Below are 27,307 nucleotides of genomic sequence, written 5' to 3'. Positions count from 1 at the left end.
TAGTTTCACAGGTGAATGTATACCCGACGGCCGACCAGAGAATATGCTATGGCCAGCATGTTTGATTGACTAGACGATCGACACTCATTTGATAAGATTCATCTCACTATTGCATAGGAGATTTTCTCAGCAGGGTAAAACATAGACATCCTTTTACCGGAGATGTTATCTTGAATCAAGATTCAATCGTTAGATGGTTCGGTATGGAAACTCTAAAGCAAATTGCCAACATTTCATTGGCATTAAGTAGAGAGCCCTTTCTTTTTGCAAGCACTGCTATATTCAAGTATAACAGCTCAGTCTGTATCGCATTGAAGTCTTAGCAATGTGTAGAATCAGGAATAATTGAGATCAACCAGCCATCAGAAGTGCATAACTGTGGTACTAGGGAAAAGAATGGATAAAAATGGTTACCCTTTTGGGGACTAGTTTACCTCAAAATAGTTACCTCTTCTGTTTTCTCCTCCGATATCGCCAATCTGTCATTGCTCAAAGTGTCGCTTATGCTGCATTAGAAGATAACAACGCATTGAGCACATTGACGACATTGAGCTCCATATCTGTTAGCGCTGACGGTTTTTTGAATGCATCCTTGAAAGAGGCTGCATTGTCTCTTTATAATGCTTCGCTACTATTTTGTGCCTCTCATTACTGAAATTCAACATGATGTATTCCTTTAGTCAACTTCTGGCTTTCAGGCCTGGTGAGTGTTGTTATCAGTAGTTGCAAGGATTGTTTACTTTTTTCGAATGCAACCACAATAATGTCACTCCTAACATTTCTCTGAATTTTGGTTGCAGCTCCTAAAACTTCAGGGATCGTGCTGGATTTCTGAGGCAAGCTTCCGATGAGCTTCAAATTCTAGAGGCATGTCAACTCCTTCATGTAAGGGGTGCTCATTGCATTAATTTCTTCAAGCCAAGTTACAGGCTCTTATATTCTATGGAAACGGGGTTCGTGGAGAAACTGAAAATTTCGTATATGAAGCATCTTGCCCCTCTGTCTCACATGGAAACCTTTATTAAAGCCATGCGATTATCCTTGCAAGAACTTCTGTAATGGTCATCACTTCTAACTGCCTGCAATCTGGCTATAAAAAATAAGAAGATCCTACCTTTCCAACATTATTGTTGTACTTTAGCTAGTTAGCTAGTACGTCCATGATGGGGTGCGATTGGACCGCACCTTTTGGACTTGATATGGTACGATGGAAGGACACCATTTGTAGGGGTGTCATGGAGACGCATATAAGCCTCCCGAACACAACCGTTGGAATGGTTGGCAATTCATTCGCACCATATTTTCTCTCCATTTCCATCAAAGAAGATCAAGGCGTTCCATTTCATCTTTGCAAGAATAATCGGCATTTACGCCGTGAAAATCGGGTGTTTTCCTCGTGATTGCATCCAGATTAACGTGAGGTAGTGTTGTTCATGATTTCGTCGGCAATTCAACGTTCATTTCAGAGCTATTTGCTATTTGCGCATCGGAATCAGGTAAGTCGTCTTCTGCCGACTCGAATTCCAACATTGGTATCAGAGCCCAATCGTGATTTCTGCCTTGTTTTTCATCGAGTTTTCTCATTTACCATTTGATATTGAGATCAAGAGATTGTATTCTACCCTGTTTGGTTCTCCAATGGTCGGAATTGCCATATGAAAAACTCGAAATTGAACCGGAGCGAAGAACGGGTTCGGGGTCGTGTGCACCCGTGAGGTTTTGGCCATTTTTTTGAAATAATTTTTTGATCAAAATTAATTTTTGAATATACCGGGTGAAAGAGCTCGTCGAGACGAGTTCGGCGGTGGGCCGACCGCCGCCAGGCGACGCTGGACGCGCCCACACGCACGGCCAGAAGCCGTTGTGCGTGGGCGCCACGCGCCTAAAGCGCTGGCACAGCGAGGGCGTGCGCCACACGCGCTGGTCAGCGAACCAGCACGTGCGCGACGCCCGCCCGCCGGCGCGGCGAACCGGCATGCGCCGATCGGCGAACCGGCACATGGTGACGTCACCCAACAGTCGGTAACCGCCGAGATGACGTCATCGATGACATCAGTGCCAACGACAGTTGGCCAGCCGGCGACCCGACCCGACTAGTGATCCGACCTGTTGACCCGACCCGACCCGACCAGTGATCCGGTCAACGGTTGACCCGACGGTCCGACCCTACCGTTGACCGTCACCGGTTGGGCGGTCAAACTAGTCGGACCGGCCAGAGCCGTTCGGCTTGCTAGCGCGTGCGCCACACACGCCGCGCACTCAGGCGGCGCGTGCGAGCTCCGATTGGAGCGTGGTTGGTGGCGTTTGGTTCGTATGAGTGTTCTCTACACAATGGTATAATTATTTTATACTTTTAAATTTTATAAATGTATGAAAATGCTAAGGGAACCCTATGTACGCGTATTTTTGGGGTTTAATGCAGCTTATTCATTTGTAGCTTGTATTTTCTTGTGATTAGGGAAATACAGTAGCTAGCTTGTGTGCAAATGATGTTATATATATGCTGTGTAGAGCTTGGTTCAATGATATGATGTATATATTTTAATATACTTGCAATTTTCCAGTTGCTAGAAAATTAGAACATTGGTAGGAAATCCATTACATGTTGAATTGCAATTTTAATCATAGTTGAAGCATGATTGTTGTTTATACGTTGGTTATTATCATGCTATGTTTTTGTGTTAAGGAAAAATGTAAAAATTACATAAGGTCATGTAATTATTTTTTCCTAGTGGGAGTTCGTAGGTTGATAGAATTTGAAATAGTTCTCACCTAGAACTTAACATTTGCACAAATTAAACTAATTAATTATAATAGAACAATTGTACATAGAAGTGACATAAGGTCATGTAATTATTTTTTCCTAGTGGGAGTTCGTAGGTTGGTAGAATTTGAAATAGTTCTCACCTAGAACTTAACATTTGCGCAAATTAAACTAATTAATGATAATAGAACAATTGTACATAGAAGTTGATTGGGAATATAGTGAACTTTTGCTTTTGTGTCTTTTGTTGAATTATCATTAATTTAGTTTGTCTTTGCTGCAAATTAAATATGTGTGTTACTCTGTATAGTGTGCTAGTATTGATTCTACGTTTATTATGTCAATATGTTATAGCAATTGATTATGGCATCGGTATCCAAGACAATTGTGGCTGACCTCAATAAGGGTGAGAAGCTGAACGGTGACAATTATGATATTTGGCACCGAAAGGTTCAGTACATCCTTGAGGAGCAAGAGGTTTTGGAAACCCTCAATCATACCATGGATGAACTTGAGCATGGAACTTCAGCTCAACACAGGAGAGATGGAAGCTTATCAAACTTGGAAAAAGAAAAATAGCATTGCTCGCATCACGTTGCTGAGCTGTATGCAAGATGATCTCATGTGTGAGTTTGAGAGTTATGACAAAGCTCAAGCTATGTGGGTTGCCTTGAAGGATAAGTTTGGGGGTACATCGCCACTAAGTGAGGAGACTCACCATCAAATTTGACACATTCCGAAAGCGCCCAAATGTAACGATGAGGCAGCATCTTCGGGAGATGTCAAACATGATCCATGAGCTGAAGTCGGCAAGTCACTCCCTTACTGATGAACAGCAAGTTCAGGCTGTTATAAGGTCTCTTCCTGATAATTGGGAGCATATGAAGATCAATATGACGCATAATGAGAACATCGTCACTTTTGATGATAGTGCGCGTCATTTGGAATTAGAGGATGAGCGCCTAGAGGCTGCGAGATCCTCTACCCATGCTTATGTTGCTGAATCGAGTTCGCGCAAGGCTTCGGGCTTCAAGCGCAAGAGGAATCTTCAGTTCAACAACAAAGGGAAGATGACCGATCAGGGACCCAAGAGGGCTAAGACCTTCCAACGCAAGAAGTGTGGTGGGAATAAGGACAAGGCCAAAATGGAGTGCCACAATTGTGGCAAGCTAGATCACTTTGCTCGTGAATGCACTGAGCTGAAAAAGGTACCCTATTACTTCATTACTTTGAGTAATGTTTTTGTTTTTAGTACTGTAATGCTTGCTGAATCTCATCCTATGTGGACTGTAGACTCAGGAGCAACAGACCATGTAGCTAGAGACCGAGAAACATTTGTGGAGTATCGTCGGATACCACCTGGAAGAAGATGGATATATGTTGGGAATAACTCAAGAGTTGAAGTGAAGGGTATCGGCACATGTAAATTAATCTTACGTGGTGGTTGAAACCTGTTCCTGCATGATGTCCTTTATGCTCCATATATTCGACGAAACTTGGTCTCTGTAGTTGTTCTTCTTAGCTTAGGTTATGTATTGAATTTCCATGGTGATTGTGTTGACATTTTGTATGGAATAGTTAATTATGGTTCAGGTCATGTATCGAATGATTTTATGGTGTTAGACATTGACTATGATCAGTACAATGTTAATGTTGATGGTTGTTTTTCTTTAATTGTGTCTTCTAACAATGTTGAGATTGATGCAAGTACTTGGCATGCTAGATTATGTCACATTGGATTGCAAAGAATGCAAAGATTAGCTAGAAAATGCCTTTTAGGGCCACTCACTAATGTTAGTCTATCTATATGTGAACATTGTATGGCAGGAAAAACAACTAAAAAAACATTCGGTAAAGGGACTAGAGCTGAATTTCCATTGCATCTCATACATTCTGACATTTGTGGTCCTTTGAATGTGAGGGCGAGGCATGGAGCCTCATATTTCATCACTTTCATAGATGACTTCACACGTTTTGGTTATGTCTTTCTGATCTCCCATAAGTTAGAAGCATTGGACTGTTTTAGACAATATATAGCAATGGTAGAGAATCAGTTGAACAAAACAATAAAGGCATTGAGAACCGATCGTGGACATAAGTATCTATCAAAGCAATTCAAGACTCTTTGTGATGAAAAGGGAATTGTAAGACAATTGACTATTCCTGGTACTCCACAACAAAATGGGGCAGCTGAGAGAAGGAATAGAACACTATTGGAAATGGTTAGGTCTATAATGGCGCAAGCAAATTTACCCATCTCCTATTGGGGAGATGCGTTATTGATTGCTACATATATACTTAATCGCGTGCCCTCAAAATCGGTCACTTCCACCCCTTATGAATTATGGACTGGTAGGAAACCAGACTTGAGTAGTCTACGTCCATGGGGATGTGCAGCTTATGTTCATGATTCTTCCCATAAACATGAAAAATTAGGTCCTAGAGGGAAGAAATATATCTTTATAAGATATTCCGAACACTCCAAAGGGTACGTGTTCATAGGTGAATAAGCTGATGGAAGTGTGACCAAAATGGAGTAACGAGATGTCACGTTCTTGGAGAACGATTTTCCTAATAGATGTGAGATTGATAAGGACTTCCAATTATATGAGATGGAAGATCCTGATAACACACCCACTGATGTTGTAAAGGGAAATGGAGATTTACCTCAACATACAAGACCTAGTGGGAGTGTTGCATCGCCTGATGAATTGAATTCAAGAGAAATTCAATTGCGTAAAAATAATCGTAAAAGTATTCCCCGTCGTCATTTTGAAATTGAAGGGGAAGCATTTATGATTGCTCAAAAGGACGATGCTGAGCCTAAGACTGTTCAAGAGGCTCCCTCATCCTCTGACAAGGAAGAATGGAGAAAAGCTTTGGAAGATGAGATGGAGTCAATGAGGGCAAATCATGTTTGGGACTTGGTTAATCTACCATCCAATCGTAAGGCCATTGGAAACAAATGGGTCTTCAAGATTAAGTGTAGGGCGGATGGATTCATTGAAAAGTATAAGACTCGCCTTGTGGCAAAAGGTTATACTCAACAAGAGGGTATAGACTATGAGGAAACTTTTTCACCAGTTGTAAGGCTTGCCTCAATACGCCTTATTCTAGCCATCGTTGCACATTTGGACCTTGAATTACATCAAATGGATGTAAAGATGGCATTTCTCAATAGAGAATTAGATGAGGAAATCTATATGAAACAACCAATAGGTTTCATAGCTAAAGGTCAAGAGCATAAAGCTTGCAAGCTTCATCGCTCAATATATGGCCTTAAGCAATCATCTAGACAGTGGTATCTTCATTTTTATCGAGCAATAATAACTTTTGATTTCACGATGATCAAAGAAGATCATTGTGTATATGTCAAGCGGTCCAAAGATAAATTTGTGATTTTATCACTTTATGTGGACGATATTCCGTTTGCTGGAAATGACAAGGTTTTGGTTATCACCATAAAAGAATGGTTGTCCTCCAATTTTGAGATGAATGACATGGGAGAAGCTGCTTATATATTAGAAGTTAAGATCGAAAGAGATCGATTGAGGAAACTCCTTACTTTATCACAAGAGTCTTATATTATGAAGATTCTTGAGCGTTTCAATATGCAGCATTGTAATCCCATTGATACCCCTATCATGCAAGGTGAAGGCCTAAGTACTAAAATGTGTCCTAAGACTCTAGGAGAAATTAAAATGATGAAACTGTTCCTTACGCTAGTGCGGTCGGAAGTTTGATGTATGCTATGATGTATACTCAACCCGACATATGCTATGTCGTGGGATTGGTGAGCCGATATCAATCAAATCCCGGTCAAGCACACTGGAAATCAGTGAAGAGGATCATGAGATACTTGAAGGGAACCATAGACTATCGATTTTGTTACCAAGGGAATGATTTACGCCTATTAGGTTATTCAGATGCCGATTAGGGTGGAGACCTAGATGAGCATAAATTGACTTTTGGATATGTGTTCTTGCTCAATGGAGGTGCAATTTCTTGGAATAGCAAGAAACAGACATGCACGGCCTTGTCTACGATGGAGGCAGAATTTATTGCATGTTCTGCCGCAGTGCAAGAAGCAGTATGGTTAAAACGTTTCTTTGAAAATTTAACCATTGTCACTGAAGTTCCAAGACCGGTGACGGTTTATTGCGATAGTCAAGCAGCCATTGCCTATGTGAAAGATCCCTAGTATCATGGAAGGACAAAGCACATTGACATAAAGAATAGCTTCATCAGAGATATTATAGCGTAGAAAGAAGTGATCCTGCAATACATTTCAACCAATAGAATGGTTGTTGATCCATTTACAAAGGCTATTCCTAGAGACATATTCTTGACCCATAGGATGTCACTAGGATTGCGTAGAATGTGATATTTGTTATTGTAGATGATCATTGGTTTATGTATTTGTGGACAGATGTATTGTACTTGTTTGTTCATTAGTGATTTGATGTTTTATCAATAAGTACAAATCCACTATGAGACTAGCACAAACACACATATTATTGAAAAGTATGTCAACAGGCAATAATTGGCTCACTCACACGAGCAATCGCCTCAAGTGCTGTAGTTAGCACGTTGAGATGAGACGTTATGTACAAATAAATACTAAAGAGCAAGTTTGGTACATATGAGAGTGCTAGTATGAACAAAATAAAGGAGTTAAGGAAGAGAATAAGAACACGAGATTTATAGTGGTTCGGCTTAATCCAAGCCTACGTCCACTCTCCCACGATAACAGCATTCTTGGCTGGATTCCACTATGCAATCAACAAGAGATTACAACTCCGAGTGCAAACACTTAGTAGTAGATCACACTATCTCACTAAGTCACTCTCTTGGTATTTCTCTCACGATTACAAACGTTTAAGCTCTCAAGAGACAAGTATATGATCTAAAGTCGCTTAGACTTTGGAATTATAAATTCTACGCTCCGTCTCTTACTTGCTCATCGGTCCATGATCTCCTTAAATACTCCTCCACTTCCAAACTACCGTTGGACAGCATCCCGGAGAATCGTCTTCCAATATACCCATTGGACAGCTCGTATCTTAGAAGATTTGGTAGCCGTTGAGTGACAAAGGTAAAATCCCAAATTGATTCCGATCGCCCATACAAACGAAATCTTGGTTTCCATAAGTAAAGCTTCTTCGTATAGAAAGATCTTGTCTTCAATCAAATCAATCTTGATGTGGAATCCAAACCAGATCACTAGCCGTTGTATGATTGGGCTTGAGTTACGATTCATTGAATCTGGATGTAAAGTCCGAGTCTTGAGACTTTACGATATGAGTCTTGAGACTTTCACCCTACCCGTTCGCCTTCAAGATAGATGGGTTCACTTTCACGTTCGCCTGGAATTTATCGAGAGAGCAGACAAGATGTAGAATAGACTTTGATACTAAAGTGGGCAGTCTTTAGACTTTGAGTCTTGAGTAACACTTTGAGTCTTGACCGAACTTTGATAATATCCTTTACATGTTCTATGATCTGCATGGTCTATTACTTAACCATTAAACATGTTAGTAGCCTTTGATTTATTTTGTCATCTTCAAAACATCATAAGGGATTTCCCTAACAATCTCGCCCTTTTTGATGATGACAAAACAATCTCTGAATATGCAGATTTGTAAACATGCTTTTATTAATTTAAATCAAAGGATATCATAAGATAACAAATAGATTGAGCATAATAATATTTAGAAAATAATCACAGCTCAATATTATGCCATAGATAATATCAACCAATTAGCACATATGCATATTCATATCTTCTCCCCCTTTTTGTCATAATCAAAAAGCGATAATGATGGATTCACGTAGAGAATGATAACAAATATCTTGCATGAATCACAATTTCCAAAAATCAGCTTTTATCGAATATTAAAGATATGCAATATAGCTCACTTTGATCATATCAGTAAATATCCAATAAAAATCACGGATGCATTATAAAATTCACGTACCATTTTTGTCATAATAAAATGATAATATCAATATGAGATTTGTTAATGACAAAAGGTAATAAGAGATGCACTAACCGGATTTTGTAGAATAAATTCTGACACAATTACCTTTCCTTCCATCCATAATAAGATTACGATCAATCAAAAAGATTTTTCCATAATTGATCAAAGTCCCTCAATTTGTTGCCTTTTTGAGATGATCACGATTCTTTTCCTTTTCTTTTGATTTGATTTCTCCCCTTGATTTCCTCATCGGATTCCGAGTCCAGTTTCGAATGAGACTGCTTTTCGAGTCCGTGTCTGAATTAGACTCAGATTCTGAATGTGCCATCAAGCATAGATTTCTTTGCTCATCATCTTCTTTCATGATTCTTTTCTGGCCATTATGCTTGTATTGACTTCTTCCACTGAATTTCCTTTCTTTTCTACTAAGCTTTTGAATTTCTCGACCATAAAGGCAAATTCTTCATCGTCCATGTCATTTTCTGAGTCTGTTTCATCAAAAACATCATTAGATATTAAAGCAATGAACTTCTTACCTTCGGGATCTTCATCGTTAAGTTGCTCCACTTCATAGGATTGAAGAGTGCCGATCAATTCATCAACGGTGAGTGGCATAATCCTTTGAGTCTCCCGGATTGAGGTCTTGACATGGTTCCAATCTTTTGAGAGACCTCGCAAGAGTTTGTTGACCTTCATTGGGGCAGAAATTTGCTGACCTTGATATGCTAAACCATTTACAATTTCTGTAAAACGGCTAAACATATCTCCAATCGATTCTCCTTGCTTCATCTTGAAGGATTCATATTTGCCGAGCAAGAAGTTTACTTTTGTCTCTTTTACACGATCGGTCCCTTCATATGTAACATGAAGTCTATCCCAAACTTCTTTTGCTGTTTCACATGAAGAGATTCTGTTATATTCAGCAAGAGACAAAGCGCAATATAAAGAATAAATAGCTTTTGCATCAAGCGCTTCTCTTTTGAACAACTCCGTCCGAGACATAGGAGCGGGGCTTTGGTGTTTTTGTCTTTGCCATTCTTATTTGATGTAGACGCAGCAATGGGGTTGATTCCTCTTTCCACAACATCCCATTGTAAGAGATCTCTGGATCTTAGGAATGCTTTCATTTTGTTCTTCCATACGTCGTATTCCTTTCCATCAAAATATGGTGGCCTTGTGTTGCTTTGCCCTTCCATAAGTCCTAGTGCCAACATACTAGCCATAAAGAATCTTTAGCTCAAAAGTAAAAACACTTTTATAAACCGAGCACTTGGCTCTGATACCAATTGAGAGTGCTAGTATGAACAAAATAAAGGAGTTAAGGAAGAGAATAAGAACACGAGATTTATAGTGGTTCGGCTTAATCCAAGCCTACGTCCACTCTCCCACGATAACAGCCTTCTTGGCTGGATTCCACTATGCAATCAACAAGAGATTACAACTCCGAGTGCAAACACTTAGTAGTAGATCACACTATCTCACTAAGTCACTCTCTTGGTATTTCTCTCACGATTACAAACGTTTAAGCTCTCAAGAGACAAGTATATGATCTAAAGTCGCTTAGACTTTGGAATTATAAATTCTACGCTCCGTCTCTTACTTGCTCATCGGTCCATGATCTCCTTAAATACTCCTCCACTTCCAAACTACCGTTGGATAGCATCCGAGAATCGTCTTCCAATATACCCATTGGACAGCTCGTATCTTAGAAGATTTGGTAGCCGTTGAGTGACAAAGGTAAAATCCCAAATTGATTCCGATCGCCCATACAAACGAAATCTTGGTTTCCATAAGTAAAGCTTCTTCGTATAGAAAGATCTTGTCTTCAATCAAATCAATCTTGATGTGGAATCCAAACCAGATCACTAGCCGTTGTATGATTGGGCTTGAGTTACGATTCATTGAATCTCGGGATGTAAAGTCCGAGTCTTGAGACTTTACGATATGAGTCTTGAGACTTTACAAACCGGGGTGCGTACCCCGCCCGCCTTCAAAGATAGAGTCTGTCTTCTGGTTCAGCTTTCACGTTCAGTCTGGAATTTATCAGAGAGAGCAGACTTCTGATGTAGAATAGACTTTGATACTAAAGTCTGGCAGTCTTTAGACTTTGAGTCTTGAGTCTGGCAGTCTTCAGACTTTGAGTCTTGAGTACGTGAGAAGCACGTGACTTTGATAATATCCTTTACATGTTCTATGATCTGCATGGTAACTTAACCATTAAACATGTTAGTAGCCTTTGATTTATTTTGTCATCTTCAAAACATCATAAGGGATTTTAACAACATAAAATATGTCGCCTTGATTAGAAAGAGTAATCCACTATAGCATGTAATTCAATACTACATGATAGTATCATGTATGCCTGTAAGATGCCGAATGCGAGTACAAGGAAATGTGAGTAAAATTATCCCTATTTAGGCTCATATATTTGATGATTGACATAGCTTTTGAAAGAGTAATTTAGCATTTACCTCAACTTTGTGCCCTATGTTACTTAAAATGACTATGTTCTCGAGCTTTTGAGGTGAAAGATCAATGTATGTTGTTACTATTTCGAAGTGAAAGATCATGTTACTTTAGCATGTTACGGGCGGTCATGAATAGATATGGCCTATGGGACATGTCTAGGAAAGCAGTTGTTCTGAAATTGAGAGAGACATGAGTGCGAAGGAAGACTATTGTTGTTTTACATCTATCGCATGTATTTATTGGTCAACTAATTATATCGCCATATGTGGTTGCGGATGTAATTGTAAATACATGGTGTTTTGAGAATAGTCAAGTATAGCCTTTAAGGGATAGGTATACTTGGATTGATGTAACAAAATATGTCTGGGGCACTGTAAGACATCGATTGTTTATTTCTATTCAGGGTTGTAGCCATTATGTTATCCCTAACAGGTGCATAATTTGAGCTCCCAAGTGCAGGTGTACTCACTGGTCGCACGGCTTATTTGCCAGTATGAATTGTTTTGTAAAGTTGATGAATGTTGAATGCCTTATATTCTTGATAGAGAGCTATCAAGCCCATCATGTCCGAGTGGGAGATGTTGTACTTTAGCTAGTTAGCTAGTACGTCCATGATGGGGTGCGATTGGACCGCACCTTTTGGACTTGATACGGTACGATGGAAGGACACCATTTGTAGGAGTGTCATGGAGACGTATATAAGCCTCCCGAACACAACCGTTGAAATGGTTGGCAATTCATTCGCACCATATTTTTTCTCCATTTCCATCAAAGAAGATCAAGGCGTTCCATTTCATCTTTGCAAGAACAATCGGCATTTACGCCGTGGAAATCGGGTGTTTTCCTCGTGATTGCATCCAGACTAACGTGAGCTAGTGTTGTTCGTGATTTCATTGGCAATTCAACATTTGTTCCGGAGCTATTTGCTATTTGTGCATCGTTCCAACAATTATAAACTTAGCTGAACAAATAATGCTCACCTCTATCTTCTGCAACATAGAAAGAAGAACAAAGCAACTATTTCCATCGCTCACCAGTCTCTACCCATCTCGTCTTCATGCGGTGTGGGGTGAATATTCATCGCATTGTCCTATGCACTGGTCTCGCCATAGAATAGGGACTGCATGCTCTCATGGGCATCAGTGAAGTCGTTTACTCGATTGATTTTTTGTACCGTTACAAGCAATTTCATGAATTGGCAACAGAAACATTCTACCTGATGGCCATCACATTCGACAAGCTCGGATGACTAGAGGAAAGAGAGAGCAAGCTGCATCATCCTTCCAGAAACACATCAAGGCATTCGTAAACATCACTGACTAGGAAGATCCTCTCTTAAAATGAGTGCAGAGGAAACAACAGTTGCAGAGTTGATTAGAAGAAATATGCGATACAGTAGTAAGGTTGTATATTATCTGGATGAGGTATGCATAACACATTTTCTTGTTCATCTGTTGTTTTGGCTTGCTAGCATTTAAGGGGGTGTTTGTTTGTATTCTTTTTTTTTTGTTTATGAACAAAAATCATGTTTTCTTGTTCCGGGGAACAAAAAAAGAACAGAACGCGTTTGTTTACGTTTTTGTTCCAAATCTATTTTTTTGTTCATGGGAACAAATTTGGAACAGAAACAAGAAACAAAAAAAAAAACTTGTTTATTGTTTTTGAAACACTTTTAAGAAACAATTTTTCTCTCTCTTCTATTTTTCTTCTCTTTCTTTCTTCTTCTTTTTTCTTTGGCCGGTCGCCAACGACACCGTTGAGGGCCGGTGACCTCGCCGGAGCGTCGCCGGCCCCTGGCGAGGCTTGGCCTCGCCGAGCCACCACTAGGTCGATGTCGCTTGGCGGTGGCCCGACGAGGCCGAGCCTCGCCGATGGCTTGGCGAGCTCAGCCTCACTGGATTCGGGCGAGCCCGAGCTCGCCCAACCAAGGTGAGGCCGAGCCTTGCTCGGCCAAGCCTTGCGTCGGCTTGCGAGGCTCGGCTTGCGAGGCTCGGCCTCGCCTTGGTTGGGCGAGCTCAAGCTCACCAGATCCGGCACCGCCTGGCAAGGCTTGGCCTCGCCGAATCTGGGCGAGTGCCTGATGCTTGGCCGCCTTGGTTGGGCGAACTCGGGCTCGCCCAAATCCCGCACCGCCTAGCGGTGGCTCGGCGAGGCTTGGCCTCGCCGGATTTGGGCGAGCTCCGGCTCGCCCATATCTGGCGAGGCCGAGCTTGCTAGGGGCCGGCGAGCCTCGCCGTGGTTGGGCGAGGCCGCCGGCCCTCATCGGCCCTCGCTGGCCATGGCCGAAACCGGTGACAAGCCATAAGGAAGAAAAAAAGAAAAAGAAAGAAAAAAATTAAAATTAAAATTAAAAATTAAAAGAAACAAAAAAAAGAACACAAATTTACCAAACATGTTTTTGTTTTTTTTATTCTAAAAACAAGTTTATTAAACGCGTTTTTCTGGTAAAAAATTATTCCCGAAACAGAAATAGTTTTTCTTTTTTTTTTTTTTTGTGTAAAGTGAAATAGTTTTTTTTCTATTTCTGTTTTCTGGAATAATTTTTTAATAGAAATTTTGCCAAACGCACCCTAAGTAACTGTGGAATAGCACCATGAACTACACAGAGAATCATGTTAAATCTTGGGAGTTTGAAAAATCAGCCCATTTAATTCTTGGAAACGTGATATGCAGAGAAATGGTTTCTTTTACCAAATGAAAGAATATTTATTAGTCAGTACTTCTCTCTCTTTTGCTTATGTTTTCATGCCTAACGGCTTAACACTGCAGTCCACGCATCCGAAGTTTTAAGAATCAAAATTGGACTTAGTAAATGTTCGGTAATAAAGTCTCAATCTGTGAAGATTGCCCATTAGATTGGTAAACGTGTGGACAGGACATATTTCAGCATGTGCAAAAGATCACCCAAATACCACACGACATATTTTGCTCATGTCGGCTCCGAAGAGTGTGCTTTGTGTCGTGCTGAGCATTTTAGTTTGATTAAACAAAAGTTATAATAAAAATAATGCAAAAGAGAGAAACTGTGGAATTTCAGTATATTTCAGTGCTAAATAAATTTTAATGGAGGACCATCTAAGATAATATATCAATCAATATACACAATCAAAGTGAGATATACAAGCAATCACTAGAAATGCAAACAATAAGAAAAGAAATATCTTGATAAAATCTTAGGGTGTATTTGGCAATCATTATATTTCCAAGAATAATTTATGCTCATAAATAATTTTTTTTTAAAATTTTGTTATCTAGACAAGTTTCTGATCATTTGAAAACGTTTGATAACTAGACAAAATTTATATTTCCGAAACATAAATACGTTTGATACAAGTCTCAATTTTTTGTAATTTAGAATTTCTTTTAACTTTTAAATAATTTTATTACATTTTTCTTCTTTTTTTCTTCTTTTTTCCTTTTCTCCTTCTTTTTTCACCGGTCGCTGACTTAGTGATGACCGACAACCAACCAAACAAGAGTCTGTGGCATTGTTAGTTGAGCCTTAGCTAGCTACTAGCAAGACTTGCCTTCGCCTAGCCACCGCGATGGCGGTGTCGCCCAGTCATAGCAAGGCTGACCTCACAGTGGCTAAGTGAGGTGGAGTCTCACCAGTGGTTGGGTGAGCATGGCGTCACCAAATCTAGGTGAGGTTGGCCAAGCCGAGCTCGCCCAGCTGCTAGCAAGGCTTAGTTGTCAGCCATCGTCGAGACTAGCAATTGGTGAAAGGAAAAAGAAGAAAAAGAAGAAAAAAAAAGGAAAAAAAAATAAGTGAGCTTGATTCTAGAGTTTATTTCTGAGAACAAATTTGTTTTCAAAAAAAAATTTATCAAACGGATTTTTTTTTTTTTATGATCTTGGAACCCCGTATAGCTGGCAGCCGGCCGAGCAAACCTGGGTGACGCTAGTGGAGGACCCACCACCCGACGTCACACTTAAGATACTAAGTGCCTCATTTGGGTTTCAAACTCCTCACCTTTGGACAAGGATCAAAAGAGCTTTTATTCAGCGGAGCCACCACGGCCGGTGGTTTATCAAACGGATTTATGTTCAATTTTTTTTTCTGTTTCGAATAATAAAATAATAGAATCAGGTATACACATTTGACCGCTTATCATACAGAGCCTAATGTGAACAAAATATCATAAAAAATTATCATAGCAGTCTCTTTTTGAATTTTTTCCGATCATAGCTATCTCTCAACAAGTCATGATGTTCTAAATCCCGTAGTTTCCGCGTGAAATGCGAAGCTAAAGATCGTCCTTACCCAAGTGGAAAATTCGTGCTTGGACAAATTTCACACCAACAGGGTTTCACTAATCCAAAACACGGGTCGAGGCACGATCTAATTTCATTCCCACGCGTAACGCGGGTATGTCGAATGTCCGCATTGTCCTCATTTCCCAGATCCGTGGAGATGCTCCACAACCTTTTTTTGTCTTTTTGGTCGAAGAGATCTTCAACAACAAGTCTACCTCGAAAGGACACGCCTGTCAATCTCCACCGTCAGCCTTCGAGATTTCCACCTCCGCCCCAAAAAATAGGGCGGGCCGTCCGCGTCGCTCCTCCGACCGGCCAGCCAATGCAGAGTTTCAGTTTCTCCCACTTGACGAGAAAATATTGGGTGGGTTTAACCCAACACGTAGGCGGTGGGTTAAACCACTCAGCGGTCGACGCGTGGCGCCACGTTGGCGAGGGCGTCGGGCGCCAAACCCGCGCGGGCCGACCACTCGACGCTCCCTCTGCTCGTTCGCGATGCGATGCCTGCGCCTGTCAAAATCGTCCTCTCTCTCCTCTCTCTCTCCCCCGTTCTCCGTTCCGTTCCGTTGGGGGAGAACAAAAGCCTTTACGAAAGCTGCTTCTCTTCCCTCCTCTGCTCTCTCTCTCCATTCTCGCCGACGATCTCTCTCTGTCCATTCTCGACTCCGACGCCCCGCCGACGACCTCGCCTCCGCCTCCGCCTCCGCCCCCAACGCCCTCTCGCGACTCCGACGCCCCGACCCAAGCTGGTTGCCTCCGACGCCGACGACGCCACCTCCGCCCCGACACCCTCCGCGACTTCGACGCGCCCGACTCAAGTCGGTTGCCTCCGACGCCCCGACGCCGCCTCCGCCTCCACCCCGACGCCCTCTCGCGACTCTGTCGCCCCCGACTCCAACGCCGACACCCACCTCCACCTCCACCTCCGCCGAAGCCTCGACTGATCGTTCGGCTGGGGACTCTGCTCATATCTCACAGCGTCATCGTCAAGTACCGCAGTAGCTTTGATCTTTGATTATCTCTGCTCGTTGTTATTCGGGCGAATCTGTTCCGGCGACTCGAGCGCGAGCGACCTTGTGGACTTCTTCGCAGTGTCATCCGCTGCATTGCTGGGGTCTGGCTCGCTTTGCTGCCGATTCTCACCAAGAACACCTACATTCCAGGTGAGCGCCGCTTCCGATTCCTTTCTCCACTCACTCGCTCGTGACCAACCGGCCTGAAAGTGAACGTGCTTTCCGGGAGATTCGAACTCTATCGAGTGAACGTGCCTCGAGGTGTCGGCAGAGGTTTGTGCTGCTCAGTGCGCAATATTTGAAAGAGCGGTGGCGGCTTTAGGTTCAGACTATGCCGCGATATGCATTTTATTTTTTGAAAATTTAGTGTGGACTTAGGAATGCTTGTGAAATTTGAATCCGTGATGGAAATCATGATGATCTTGCTGGAGTGGTATGTGATGAGTGGCCAAACAAATTTTGTGGTTCTTATGCTTTTCTTGGCCAAGCAAATTTTGTGGTAATGTGCTATTGCGTAAGCTTGTCTGTTCCTGTAATCTTGTCTCTGCCGTGACAGGTTTGATACAGTAGGTTAGATTCTATAGCCAGAAACGGAGAGGGAAAGCAAATAGGTTCTGTTGTGAAAATCAAAGAAGTGCACGTCGTTTGTCGGCTAAGGAAGTTTTGTGTATTTAGGATCTGTCATTTTCCCGTGTTACGACACTTTGGGCTTTGATTGCCCACTATATCTGCAAATGAAAATTCAGGGTGAGAGGGAAGCAACAAAAAGTGTTTTTCCTCACTAAAAAAGACTTGGTTTTGTAGAACCTGTGCGGTTGATTTCTTATATTGTGAGCCCTTTGGTTTCCTTTCAAGTCACTCACGCCATGCGGTCACTTCGGAGTGTCAAGTGCCTTGCTGCTTCCATCAAGTGGTCCTGGCTGAATTATCTTCCGGGGAAGACAACTAGGCTTGTGAAATCTCATGCCTGACAGGACAATTTTGCATGACACTTCTGACCTGCATGTCAAGAGAAAACGCAAGGTAATTCTGATGCTTCTGAGAGCAGAGTATTGTCATCACTTTTTGATATAGATTTAGGGTGACCAAAAATGTCATTTTGTTGCAGATTGAAGAAGCCCAGATCGCAAGGGAAGTTGAAGTTAATGAAAACTGAATTCGCAAAGCACTAGAGAAAGAAAATATTTTGAGGAGAAAGGTTTTCATTTATCACTTAAGGATATGTGAACTTTGTGAGAAAACTTAGGCATGTACTGATATCCTGTATTTTTCTATTGCAGGCTGAGGAACGAATGAGGAAAGAGATGGAAAGATTTGATCGTGAAAGAAGGAAGGAAGAAGAAAGGTTGATGCGTGAACAGCAGAGAGAGGAGGAGAGATTGCTACATGAGCAAAGGCGAGAATCAGAGTGACGGGAGAAGTATTTACAGAAAGAATCTATTAAGGTAAGTACTTGAGCTTGATATTGCATTTTCACTAGTTAGTTTCTTTTGCTTTATTTGATCGGTTAAGCAGCACCTTTTCTTTTCTTTTTTCTTTACCAACTTCTCTGGTTTTTTGTTTGGAAGGCGGAGAAAAAGAGACAAAAGAAGAGCTTCGTCGAGAAAAAGAAGCAGAGAGACGAAAAGCTGCAGTGGAGAAGGCCACTGCTGGCAGAATTGCCAAGGAATCCACGGAGCATATGGAGGATGAACAGCTGGAGTTGATGGAATTGGCCGCTGCAAGCAAGGGGTTGCCTTCAATCATTAATCTCGATCATGTCACTATGCAGAACGTTGAGTTGTTCAGAGGTAGGTTTTTTATAGCGATTACTGTTAAGACCAGTTTCACTCCATTGATTCCTTGATTATGTGATATTGTTGTTTTAACTAGGATTCTATGGCAGCTAAGAGAAGCTTTTAAATTCCTATGCTCTGTCTTTATCGTGTACCTTAAATTCAGTAAAAGGAAATAGGGCCTGATCCTTTCTAGAAAATTTACCGGTGTTCCATTGTTGTCAAGAATAATTCTAGATATACTAAAGTTATACAATTACCATCATACTAAATGATGTTAACATTGGATATATGAATGAGTCACCACGAATTCCAAGATTTCCGCGGTCTTTAGATGGTAGTAATAAGCACTTGAAAATGAACAAAAACAAGACCACAATTGATTGTGCTGGAAGTGAAAGGAAGCTGTCAAAAGAACATGAAGATGCTGATTCGCGTAGTATGGTGGTTTTCTCGAAGAGTCAGTCAACTCCTACTGATCTGAGGTCCGTCCATGATGTTAATGACATAGCCAAAGGAGAAGAAAGAGTAAAAATACCATTGGTTAACAAGATTGATGAGCAGTGTCCACCATCCTTTCACTACATACCTCATAGCCTCACTTTCTCTAGTGCTTCTATCAATTTCTCCCTTTCTGAGATCGGAAATGAGAATTGCTGTTCAAATTGTTATGGTGACTGCCTGCCTTCTCCAGTACCCTGTGCTTGTGCATGTGCAAATGGGGGTGAGTTTATATACACTGTGAAAGGTCTTGTAAAGGAAGCTTTTTTGTTGAAGTGTATTTCTGTCAATCGCGACCTAAAAAGAGCCACCACTTATATTGTCCGGAATGCCCTCTAGAAAAGTCAAAAGATAACAACATTTTAGAACCGTATACGGGCCACCTGAAGAGAAAATTTATCAAACAGTGCTGGAGAAAGTGTGGTTGTGGTAAACATTGTGGCAATCAAGTGGTGCAGCGGGGCATAAGTTATAATATGCAGGTGAAGAATTGTTTTCGTGTTATTTTAAAGCTTTTGCATGTTGTAGCTCTACTGTCATAATTGGACCTTGTGGTGATTATCATTCTTAAAAGTGTTCCAGTTACTACTGCAGTGAGTGACTTTGTTTCGGAACCCTTAAGCTTAAGCCTGTACTCTTTTGTGACTGATTTTTGTCCTTTAGGTGTTTATGACGCCTGAAGGAAAAGGGTGGGGTCTGCAAGCACTGGATGAACTGCCTAAAGGTGCATTTGTATGTGAGCACATAGGTGAAATCAAGGAAATGCATGAGCGAAATTTGAAGAAGGGTGACGCTGCAGAAACGTACTTATCAGGTGCTCCTTGATTCTGATTGGAGCTCCATGTGTGTGAAGGATGATGAAGCTCTTTGTTTGGATTCAACGACCTTTGGAAACATTGCTAGGTTTATCAACCATAGGTATTTGTTTGTTTTGAGAAGTAGCATTCTTATGTTTATTTGGTTTTGAGCTCTTAGATTGTTATTGCATCTGCCTTTAAGATGGAAATTCCTCAATATTGGATGGTTTAATTAGTAAACGTAGCTCCTGGCAGAAAGTTCACTTTTTAAGCATAAGTCCTTTGGTCTAAAGCTTTGAGAATCCAACTTTCAGCTGCGCATTGCAAGCTTATCTCCTAAAACAGCATAAAATTCAAGACACCTGGAAAGGATTTCCCTATTCATTCAGCGCAGAACTCATGTATTAAACCTGGTGAAACTGAGTAACGAGTACTGTCTCGGAAAGACTTGCTGTTGCATCATTGCTTTTAAAGTAACAAGGAACAATCTCGATGCTTTGAATGTTGATTTGCAAGGGTTTTTGTTCAGCTATACAACCTCATACTTGAATACAGCCCTGGAAGGTTAGCACTTCTATGTTGGGTGCTCAGTACCTTGCTGTCAAGTTTGTTTTTTTGAGGTCATGTGCTCATGCACTTTGAGTTACCAGATTTTATTATAAACTATAGCTCTAAATGCAGATGACTTTGTTCGGAGATAAAATAGTGATCTATTTCTCATGACCACAACACTTTTAACTATAATTAATATCTGATGTCTGAAGCAGAGATCATATCCTTGCTGTCAAGCTGGTTTTCTAGACTCATCTGCTCATGCACTTTTGTTCACATGATTTTCTCTATAACTGCAGTCCTAGATGTTTGTCTTTCTCCCTTTGTATGGTTACTCATTGATATCTGATGGCTCAAGCAGAGATCAGGGTGAGTGCTAGCTGAAGCTCTAAAGATGATGCTGTGCATCGATAGGCACTCACTTGACATGCAGAAGGCTGCAGCGTTCATAAAGCGTTTAGCCACATTCTTGTTATGCTTTGAGTCTGCAAAGTCCATGGCTGGTACCCTCTTGGTATCCCATGCCAATTATTTATTTCCTTGATACTAAGATTATCATTCTAATTGGTTACTTGTTTGCCGTTACTCGCAGCCTTGGTCACTTTAAAGCATCTCCTATTAAATGCCGGTTTTTGTTGGAAAATGATCCTGAGGTGGCTCAGTATCAGGTTCTGTTGCAGTAAGCAATTTACTGCTTCCACGCAGAACCCTTAATTGATGCATGATATGTTGGATTTAAATGGAGATGAAGGAAGTAAGGCTAAAAGAGAAGTGTCTCCTTTCTCCGTGATGCAATTTTGGGTGCATAAGAGAGATGAACACATGCTGTCAAGGTTCAGGAAATCTCGTCTCTTGATGTACTTTTAAAGGATGTCATTCATCCCAAGGTATAAACTCCTTTCTCTTTTGCAGGTCCAGAAGGTTCTAAAATTCCACCAATGGAAAAGTCTCAAAATGCTTTAACTATTGGTCCATCATTACGACTTCAAGGATCGTTAGTACCGTTCTTCTCTTTCAAACGGCCATCCCTTGGTCAAGAGAATCAAGTTACCTCCATACCTTCACTGAGATATCTCGCACATTTTATGCTTTTTAAATTGATTATCAAAAAGAAAACATTCAGATTTTTGCCCACTGTATGTGTTATTTCGAATTGCATGATCTCTGTGATTTAATTGTATAAAGTACAATTTGAGATGGAAATTGCTATTAAAATTTTTGAAATAGATGAGCGTTGACGTTGCAAAGATGAATTCTAAATGCCCCCAACTGCAATGCATGAGCTTAAAGCTTTGAGTCATAATTATTAAGCATTTTGTTATAGGTCAAAGTTCTCAACAAACTTGCTTCAGCTCGAGCTTCAGGAGCAGGTAGTAGCAGCAGAGTCTTGACAGATTTGGTAGAGGGTCTAGAAGAAGCAGCTGTTGCTGTAGAATTGAGGTTGAAGATCAACCAGAGTCATCCGGACTTAAAGGGAGGGTACGTGGTTTCTTGGTTTCTAGCAATGTCATTTTCTTTTTCCTTCTCTAAGATCCTGATAGTGTAGAGGTTACAGATCTTTCTGAGACTATGGAGAGGCAGTGTTGAAGCACTTGGAGAACTCTATTGATTTGGACCCAAAGCTTCAGAAAGCTCCAGTAAATTATGAAGGAGTAAGTTTTGAATCGATGAAGTTATTCTTAATAGATTGGACCTCATCATTTCAGCAGCTATTTATATTGTGTATTATCGTGTTCATATGCTGAGGAGACAAGTTAATGCTCTAATTCTCAATTAAAGTACATACGTTCTGAATGCTCCTGGGGATGATTGCTGCTTAAACAGGCCCGGGTATCTGGGTTTGGAGGATGGTTCCTTTTGAGGCTCTTGCTTTATGATCCTGTTCTTCCTCTTAACATTGAGGTAGAGGAATCTCTTACACAAGCTACCATAAAAATGATTTTATTGGATTAAGAATTCAAATCAAAATTTACCTGCTGTAGGCACCAACTCACGATGACGCTGTAAAACTTGGACTTGCCGTGCTTGGGGCTATTAAGGAGTTTGCAGCTTTGGATACATCCGCTTTAGACAAGTTTGTTCAAGTATCATGAGCTGATGATGCAGAGCGCTTTGGTACAAGTATCTTTCGGCACATTATACTGGCAGTTAAAGTCGGCTTTTGCGTCTACCTCTGTACAGTACGTATAATCAGTGCGTCAATCTCTGATTCTGAGGAGGTCCATTTTCCATATGGTTTTCGTCACTGGCACTCAAAATACTACTTGATGGCTATGTTTACTTTAGTTTTTACTTATGTTCCATGTATGCAACAGAGATGTTCTGATAAATAAGAAACGTTCTTCGACTACAGAATTTTTCGGAGGGATGTTTGAAGTTGTGATGCAACTAGTTTTTTCGTTTTTATAATGTTCGATTAATTTTGATTGCGTGTATCTCCTGATCATTGTTCTTTACATGGAATGTGCATTTTCTGTGCTTAAATGTTGTGATGTTTCCCAAAGACATCCCACGCGTCTAATGTTTGTAATGATGAAGACTCATACTAGATGTCTTGATGAACTGACCTAAATCTCTTGTGTCCAACAACTTTGGCTCACGTCCCGTTTCTTTCTGGTTCATGAAACTATTTTCTGAGCGTGAACTTAGTATTTGGGAGGTGGAACAGAGGCTGTCTCTTCCAAGATACTGATTACTTGCCCCGCGGTTGATCTAATATTGAGGTCAAGCGCCATGTACCGCGCCAAATGGGGATCACATCCTCTGAGATTGTAGGCTATGTCATAAAGAGTCGAGAGTTTATCGCGGTTCACAGTGCAAAGGTTTTTTAGTTTCGTCTCTCTTTTACTTTGTAGTGATGGCTGATGATAGCAATGAGGTTCCGCATGATGAAAGCCACCGCATGAACAAGACTATTATTGTACTTCAGCAAACATACCGAAGCAGAAATTCCAGGAGTTGTCATGTGTGGAATCTCTGCTACTACACATGACAGTCTTCCTACCCATTGTTTACTGTTCTTGACATTAGACAATGCCGTCTTATTGCATACTCCAGGGATTCTTTGGATGTTAATGTTCATTCAATGGATTGGGTCTATAAATGATTACCTTATTGTATTCTGAAAAATCAAAATGAGGAGAAACATGAAAATCATGAGAGCCGCTATAAGGACTTAATGGGAAAAAATAACTATGGGGGGAGAGGGAGGAGAAACATGAATCCTGGATCGAGGCAAAGTATTCACCTTCTTAACTTGTATGAATTTATTGGAAAAGAGCATTTGATTCAGGCAAAAAGCAACATAATAAAGTACAGAACCTCCTCTCAGCACCACTTGATTATCGTTCCGCTCTAGCTCAATACTACTACAAAACACGAACGTCACAGCCAAAATCGCAGAGCAAGACTTGCAAATCATGCTCAACGGCTATGAATGATGAAAGACATACATATGTAGTACCATAACTCACACCCACATTACAACTTGAGGAAAACGAACTCCTCAATTGCAGAGATGTCCTCGATCCTCTTCAGAGTCTCCTTGCTGGGCTGGTCATCAACTCCAATTGCCATCACGGCTTTGCTTTCGCGGTACCAACGCTCATGAAATTGACATTGACATTCTCTTCCCCCAAAATGCTTCCTACTGTGCCAATCATACCTGGCTGATCAACTTGCCTGCACAATATGATGCTTCCCTCCAAGCTCACATCCACTTCGAAAGATCCCACCTTTGTGAGATGTGGGATCCCATCCTTCACCCGCCCCTCAACCGTGATCTCCCAGAATCTGAAATGGCGCTGGCAAATCTTGATTCCACATTTGCAATCTGAACCTGGACATACTCAAGAGGACTCTCTGGTGAACCATCTAAGATGACCCGCTCCTCTGTTATTCTCAGTCCTCTCTGCTTAGCAGTAAAATCTGCATTGACCAAGTTCACAAAGACATCGGATATGGGTTCAATTATACCCTTAGTAATCATAGCACGGAGTAGTCTAGTGTTGAGATCATCAGGTGCTCTTGTAGAAGCATATGTCACTTTTATGGTTTTACACCACTCCCACCCCCAACTAATTGAACGGCCAGTCTCCCAAGCTTCTCAGCAAGTACAACAAATGGTTTCAGCTCTGTAAGAACCTGCAGCTAAAAAGGAAATGTATAAAGAACTCAAGATTTATGTTACTCAAGCATATCTTGAGCCAAGTTCTGCCTTCTGGATCTTAAACAAAGCACCCTCAGGCATCAAAATCGTCATTACAGTCATTCAGAGTTACTTGTCTATCACACCACATTATTGACCCACTTCCTAAAGGAATCGACCAAGGGAAGCATCTCTTACAGTCTTCAAAAGCTCACTTCCTCTGCTCATCTTGTACCGAGAGGAAGCTGGATTTGGGCCAAAGCCAAACATCAACGAAATTAAACAATTGTATACATATTGGATGATTCCAATCAACCACCTCAGTAAAAAATGTTTGCCAGAAAAGATCAAACTTCTACTGAGCACTGACAATCATTCTCCTCCACGGTACATATCAAACAATTGGACCAGCATATTTTACGGTCCTCAAAATCTCACTTCCTCTATTCATCTCATACAAAGAGGAAGCTGGATTTGGGCCAAAGCCAAACATCAATGAAATTAAACAATTGTACACATATCAGAAATTTGCAATTGATCGCCTCAGAACAAATCTTTGCCAAAAAAAGATCAAACTTCTAGAGAGCACCCATAGTCATTCTCCTCCAAATCACACATCAAGTAAGTTCCATCACAACAATTATGCATCAGAACCCAAGCCATGATAAGATATGTCAAATACTGAGAGCACATATATTGAAGATCGAGAGGAAACAGATTGGAGGATAAAAAGTTAGAAGTAGACCAAGAGATGCCAAACAGCCAAGTTGTAGAAAAGTTCTTGATACCTCAGCAGGAACCATCGGCACATTGACAGCAGTAGCAGCCAACTCTCCTTTTAGAGCTCCAATGACAGCTTCAGCAATTTCAATAGCCACTCCTTCGTGGCATGTCAAGTGACCGTTTTATATGCTTTCTAATAATATAGAGAAAGTTAAAGTTGGGTAAATTGTAACTGTTCACAAACCTGTGCTTCTGTGGTACTGGCTCCAAGGTGTGGGGTCACCGTGACTCTCTCGTGTTGTACCAACTCGCTGTCCTTCGCTGGTGGTTCCTCCGTGAAGACATCAAGCGCCGCCTGCAACAAGGCTACTATGTGCTTCACCTCCCAAGGCAACAAGAAGGAAACTCAACATTTCAGATATCAGATAGCAATACCTGAGCAACAATTCCAGCATCCAATGCCCTCACAAGAGCTTCTTCATCAATCACTCCTCCACGAGCAACATTGACAATTCGAACTCCTTCATCTTTGCAAAAGTCTCATCATTGAGAACCTTTGATGTAGCAGGTGTTAGGGGCATGTGTAATGAAATGAAATCTGCAGTTGCTATGACTTCATCAAAGCCCACAAGTTCCACCCCCACCGCGCGTGCTTGATCTGCGGGGGCATAAGGGTCATGTGCAATCACATGCATACCAAGACCTTTGGCACGACGTGCGACTTCTGATCCAACCTTTCCAAAACCCATAATGGCAAGCGTTTTCCCAACAAGGGACACACCCACATATTTGTTTCTTTGCCACTTTCCTGCATCAAGCAAAACAACCATATGTCAAAGACCAACATTGGTATAGCCTTAAGAAAATGTTGGCAACTCACTTTGTCCCCTATAAAACTTAAGCATTGACATAACTAAGGAGGCAAAATCCAAAAAACCCGTGCACCTCCTACCAATAGTAGCATGACAAGCTGCTTTAGCTCTTGTTTACTGATTGCACAACTCAATTATTCTTCTAGTTTTGCTTTATGGTATGATGTTGAGCAAACATGCATAGTCGTTGAAATTGCTATTCATATTGATCGTGCAGTGCCAAAGGTCAATTCCTTATCTCAATAGACTTGAAGGCAACCCCTTGCTTGCAGCGGCCAATTCCAAATCTCTCCAGCTGTTCGTCCTCCATAAGCTCCATGGATTCCTTGGCAATTCTGCGAGCAGTGGCCTTCTCCACTGCAGCTTTTCGTCTCTCTTCTTTTTTTCGACGAAGCTCTTCTTTTTGTCTCTTTTTCTCCGCCTTCCAAACAAAAAAACCAGAGAAGTTGGTAAAGAAAAGAGAAAAGAAGAGATGCTACTTAACCAATCAAATAAAGCAAAAGAAACTAACTAGTGAAAATGCAATATCAAGCTCAAATACTTACCTTAGATTCTTTCTACAAATACTACTCCTGTCGCTCTGATTCTCGCCTTTGCTCACGTAGCAATCTCTCCTCCTCTCTCTGCTGTTCACGCATCAACCTTTCTTCTTCCTTCCTTCTTTCATGATCAAATCTTTCCATCTCTTTCCTCATTCGTTCCTCAGACTGCAATAGAAAAATACAGGATATCAGTACATGCCAAAGTTTTGTCCACAAAGCTCACATATCCTTAACACTCAGCACAACTCTTCAAAAAGGAAAAGGAGGAAAAGTGAGGGACAGGGAAAGAAAATCAGTCAATGTCCAAAGTTTTCTCTCGATCTTCTTCGCATTAACAAGTTTCAGTATCCTCTGTTTTCCGCATCCACTCTCATTCCATCCACTTTCCTTCATTTCGAAAACAAAGACTAAAAGAGAATCGAACCAAAAGGAAACTCCTTTTGTCCCTTGTCACACTTTCATTGAGAACTCATGACGATCGGCGACCCAATGTGAAGGAAGATGGAAAGTATGATGACGAAAACAATGCCGAATACCTCCGATAAAACTCCAACATTCATGCAGAGAATATCCACTTAGGTTTAGTGCGATGGTTAATCTTTCTTTGTTTAATATCAGTTCTAAATGTGACCTTGTAAGCAAAGAAGGTTGTTATATTTAAACGAAATCAATGTCATGAGTTCCCACCCATTGTAAAACAAGGAAGTAGGTACATCGACCGAGCTCTAGTCAGTATGACAGTTGTCCTCCACGAATCAATCGAACAAGAATGCACACTAAACCACAGCGCTAATGAATCGCCAAGTCACACGGATTTGATAATTCAGGCTACCTTTCCTAATACATAACATGAGGAGGCAATTATATTGTTGATGCAGGGAATGACCTCTTAGTAAGACCAAGAAAAGGCTGCA

The 27,307-nt window shown here is 41.1% G+C and overlaps 1 protein-coding gene, 2 long non-coding RNA genes and 1 pseudogene across 9 annotated transcripts; 2 read left to right on the top strand and 2 right to left on the bottom strand.

The window, feature by feature from the left end:
* Positions 1-17,266: 17,266 nt before the first annotated feature.
* Positions 17,267-18,303, top strand: LOC120288941. Its single transcript, XR_005546856.1, has 4 exons — positions 17,267-17,507; positions 17,593-17,682; positions 17,765-17,929; positions 18,053-18,303. It is a non-coding gene; the product is annotated as an uncharacterized LOC120288941 (long non-coding RNA).
* A 489-nt stretch (positions 18,304-18,792) lies between these two features.
* On the top strand, positions 18,793-22,485 carry LOC120291595. Of its 7 annotated transcripts, none has more exons than XR_005549713.1 (7): positions 18,793-18,983; positions 19,424-19,484; positions 19,575-19,678; positions 21,434-21,588; positions 21,665-21,761; positions 21,934-22,011; positions 22,092-22,485. XR_005549713.1 is itself a non-coding variant. In XM_039309245.1 (4 exons), the coding sequence occupies exons 1-4, from the start codon at positions 20,924-20,926 to the stop codon at positions 21,672-21,674; spliced, it is 318 nt and encodes a 105-aa protein (XP_039165179.1). In that variant the 5' UTR covers positions 20,879-20,923; the 3' UTR covers positions 21,675-21,918. The 7 variants fall into 7 exon arrangements, 1 of the variants encoding a protein (XP_039165179.1); XR_005549712.1 differs by having other exon boundaries at positions 19,424-19,496; XR_005549715.1 differs by lacking the exon at positions 18,793-18,983 and adding an exon at positions 19,089-19,242 and having other exon boundaries at positions 19,614-19,678.
* An 866-nt stretch (positions 22,486-23,351) lies between these two features.
* On the bottom strand, positions 23,352-26,086 carry LOC104443814 (annotated as a pseudogene).
* A 150-nt stretch (positions 26,087-26,236) lies between these two features.
* On the bottom strand, positions 26,237-26,743 carry LOC120290362. The gene is made up of 2 exons (XR_005548287.1): positions 26,397-26,743; positions 26,237-26,272 (listed from the first exon to the last, which is right to left on the bottom strand). It is a non-coding gene; the product is annotated as an uncharacterized LOC120290362 (long non-coding RNA).
* Between the last annotated feature and the right edge of the window lie 564 nt (positions 26,744-27,307).

Source organism: Eucalyptus grandis, chromosome 1 (assembly GCF_016545825.1).
Source record: "Eucalyptus grandis isolate ANBG69807.140 chromosome 1, ASM1654582v1, whole genome shotgun sequence".
In the NCBI taxonomy this organism is placed as follows: Eukaryota; Viridiplantae; Streptophyta; class Magnoliopsida; order Myrtales; family Myrtaceae; genus Eucalyptus; species Eucalyptus grandis.
The sequence above is the reverse complement of the archived record's forward strand: the minus strand, read 5'-3'. Positions and strand labels throughout refer to the sequence as shown.

Bases quoted from the DNA above. Each gene is read 5' to 3' on its own strand.
- LOC120291595 (XM_039309245.1), top strand. The intron at 21,156-21,433 runs GTTACCTCCATA...ATTTTGTTATAG, and splicing joins CCCTTGGTCAAGAGAATCAA to GTCAAAGTTCTCAACAAACT.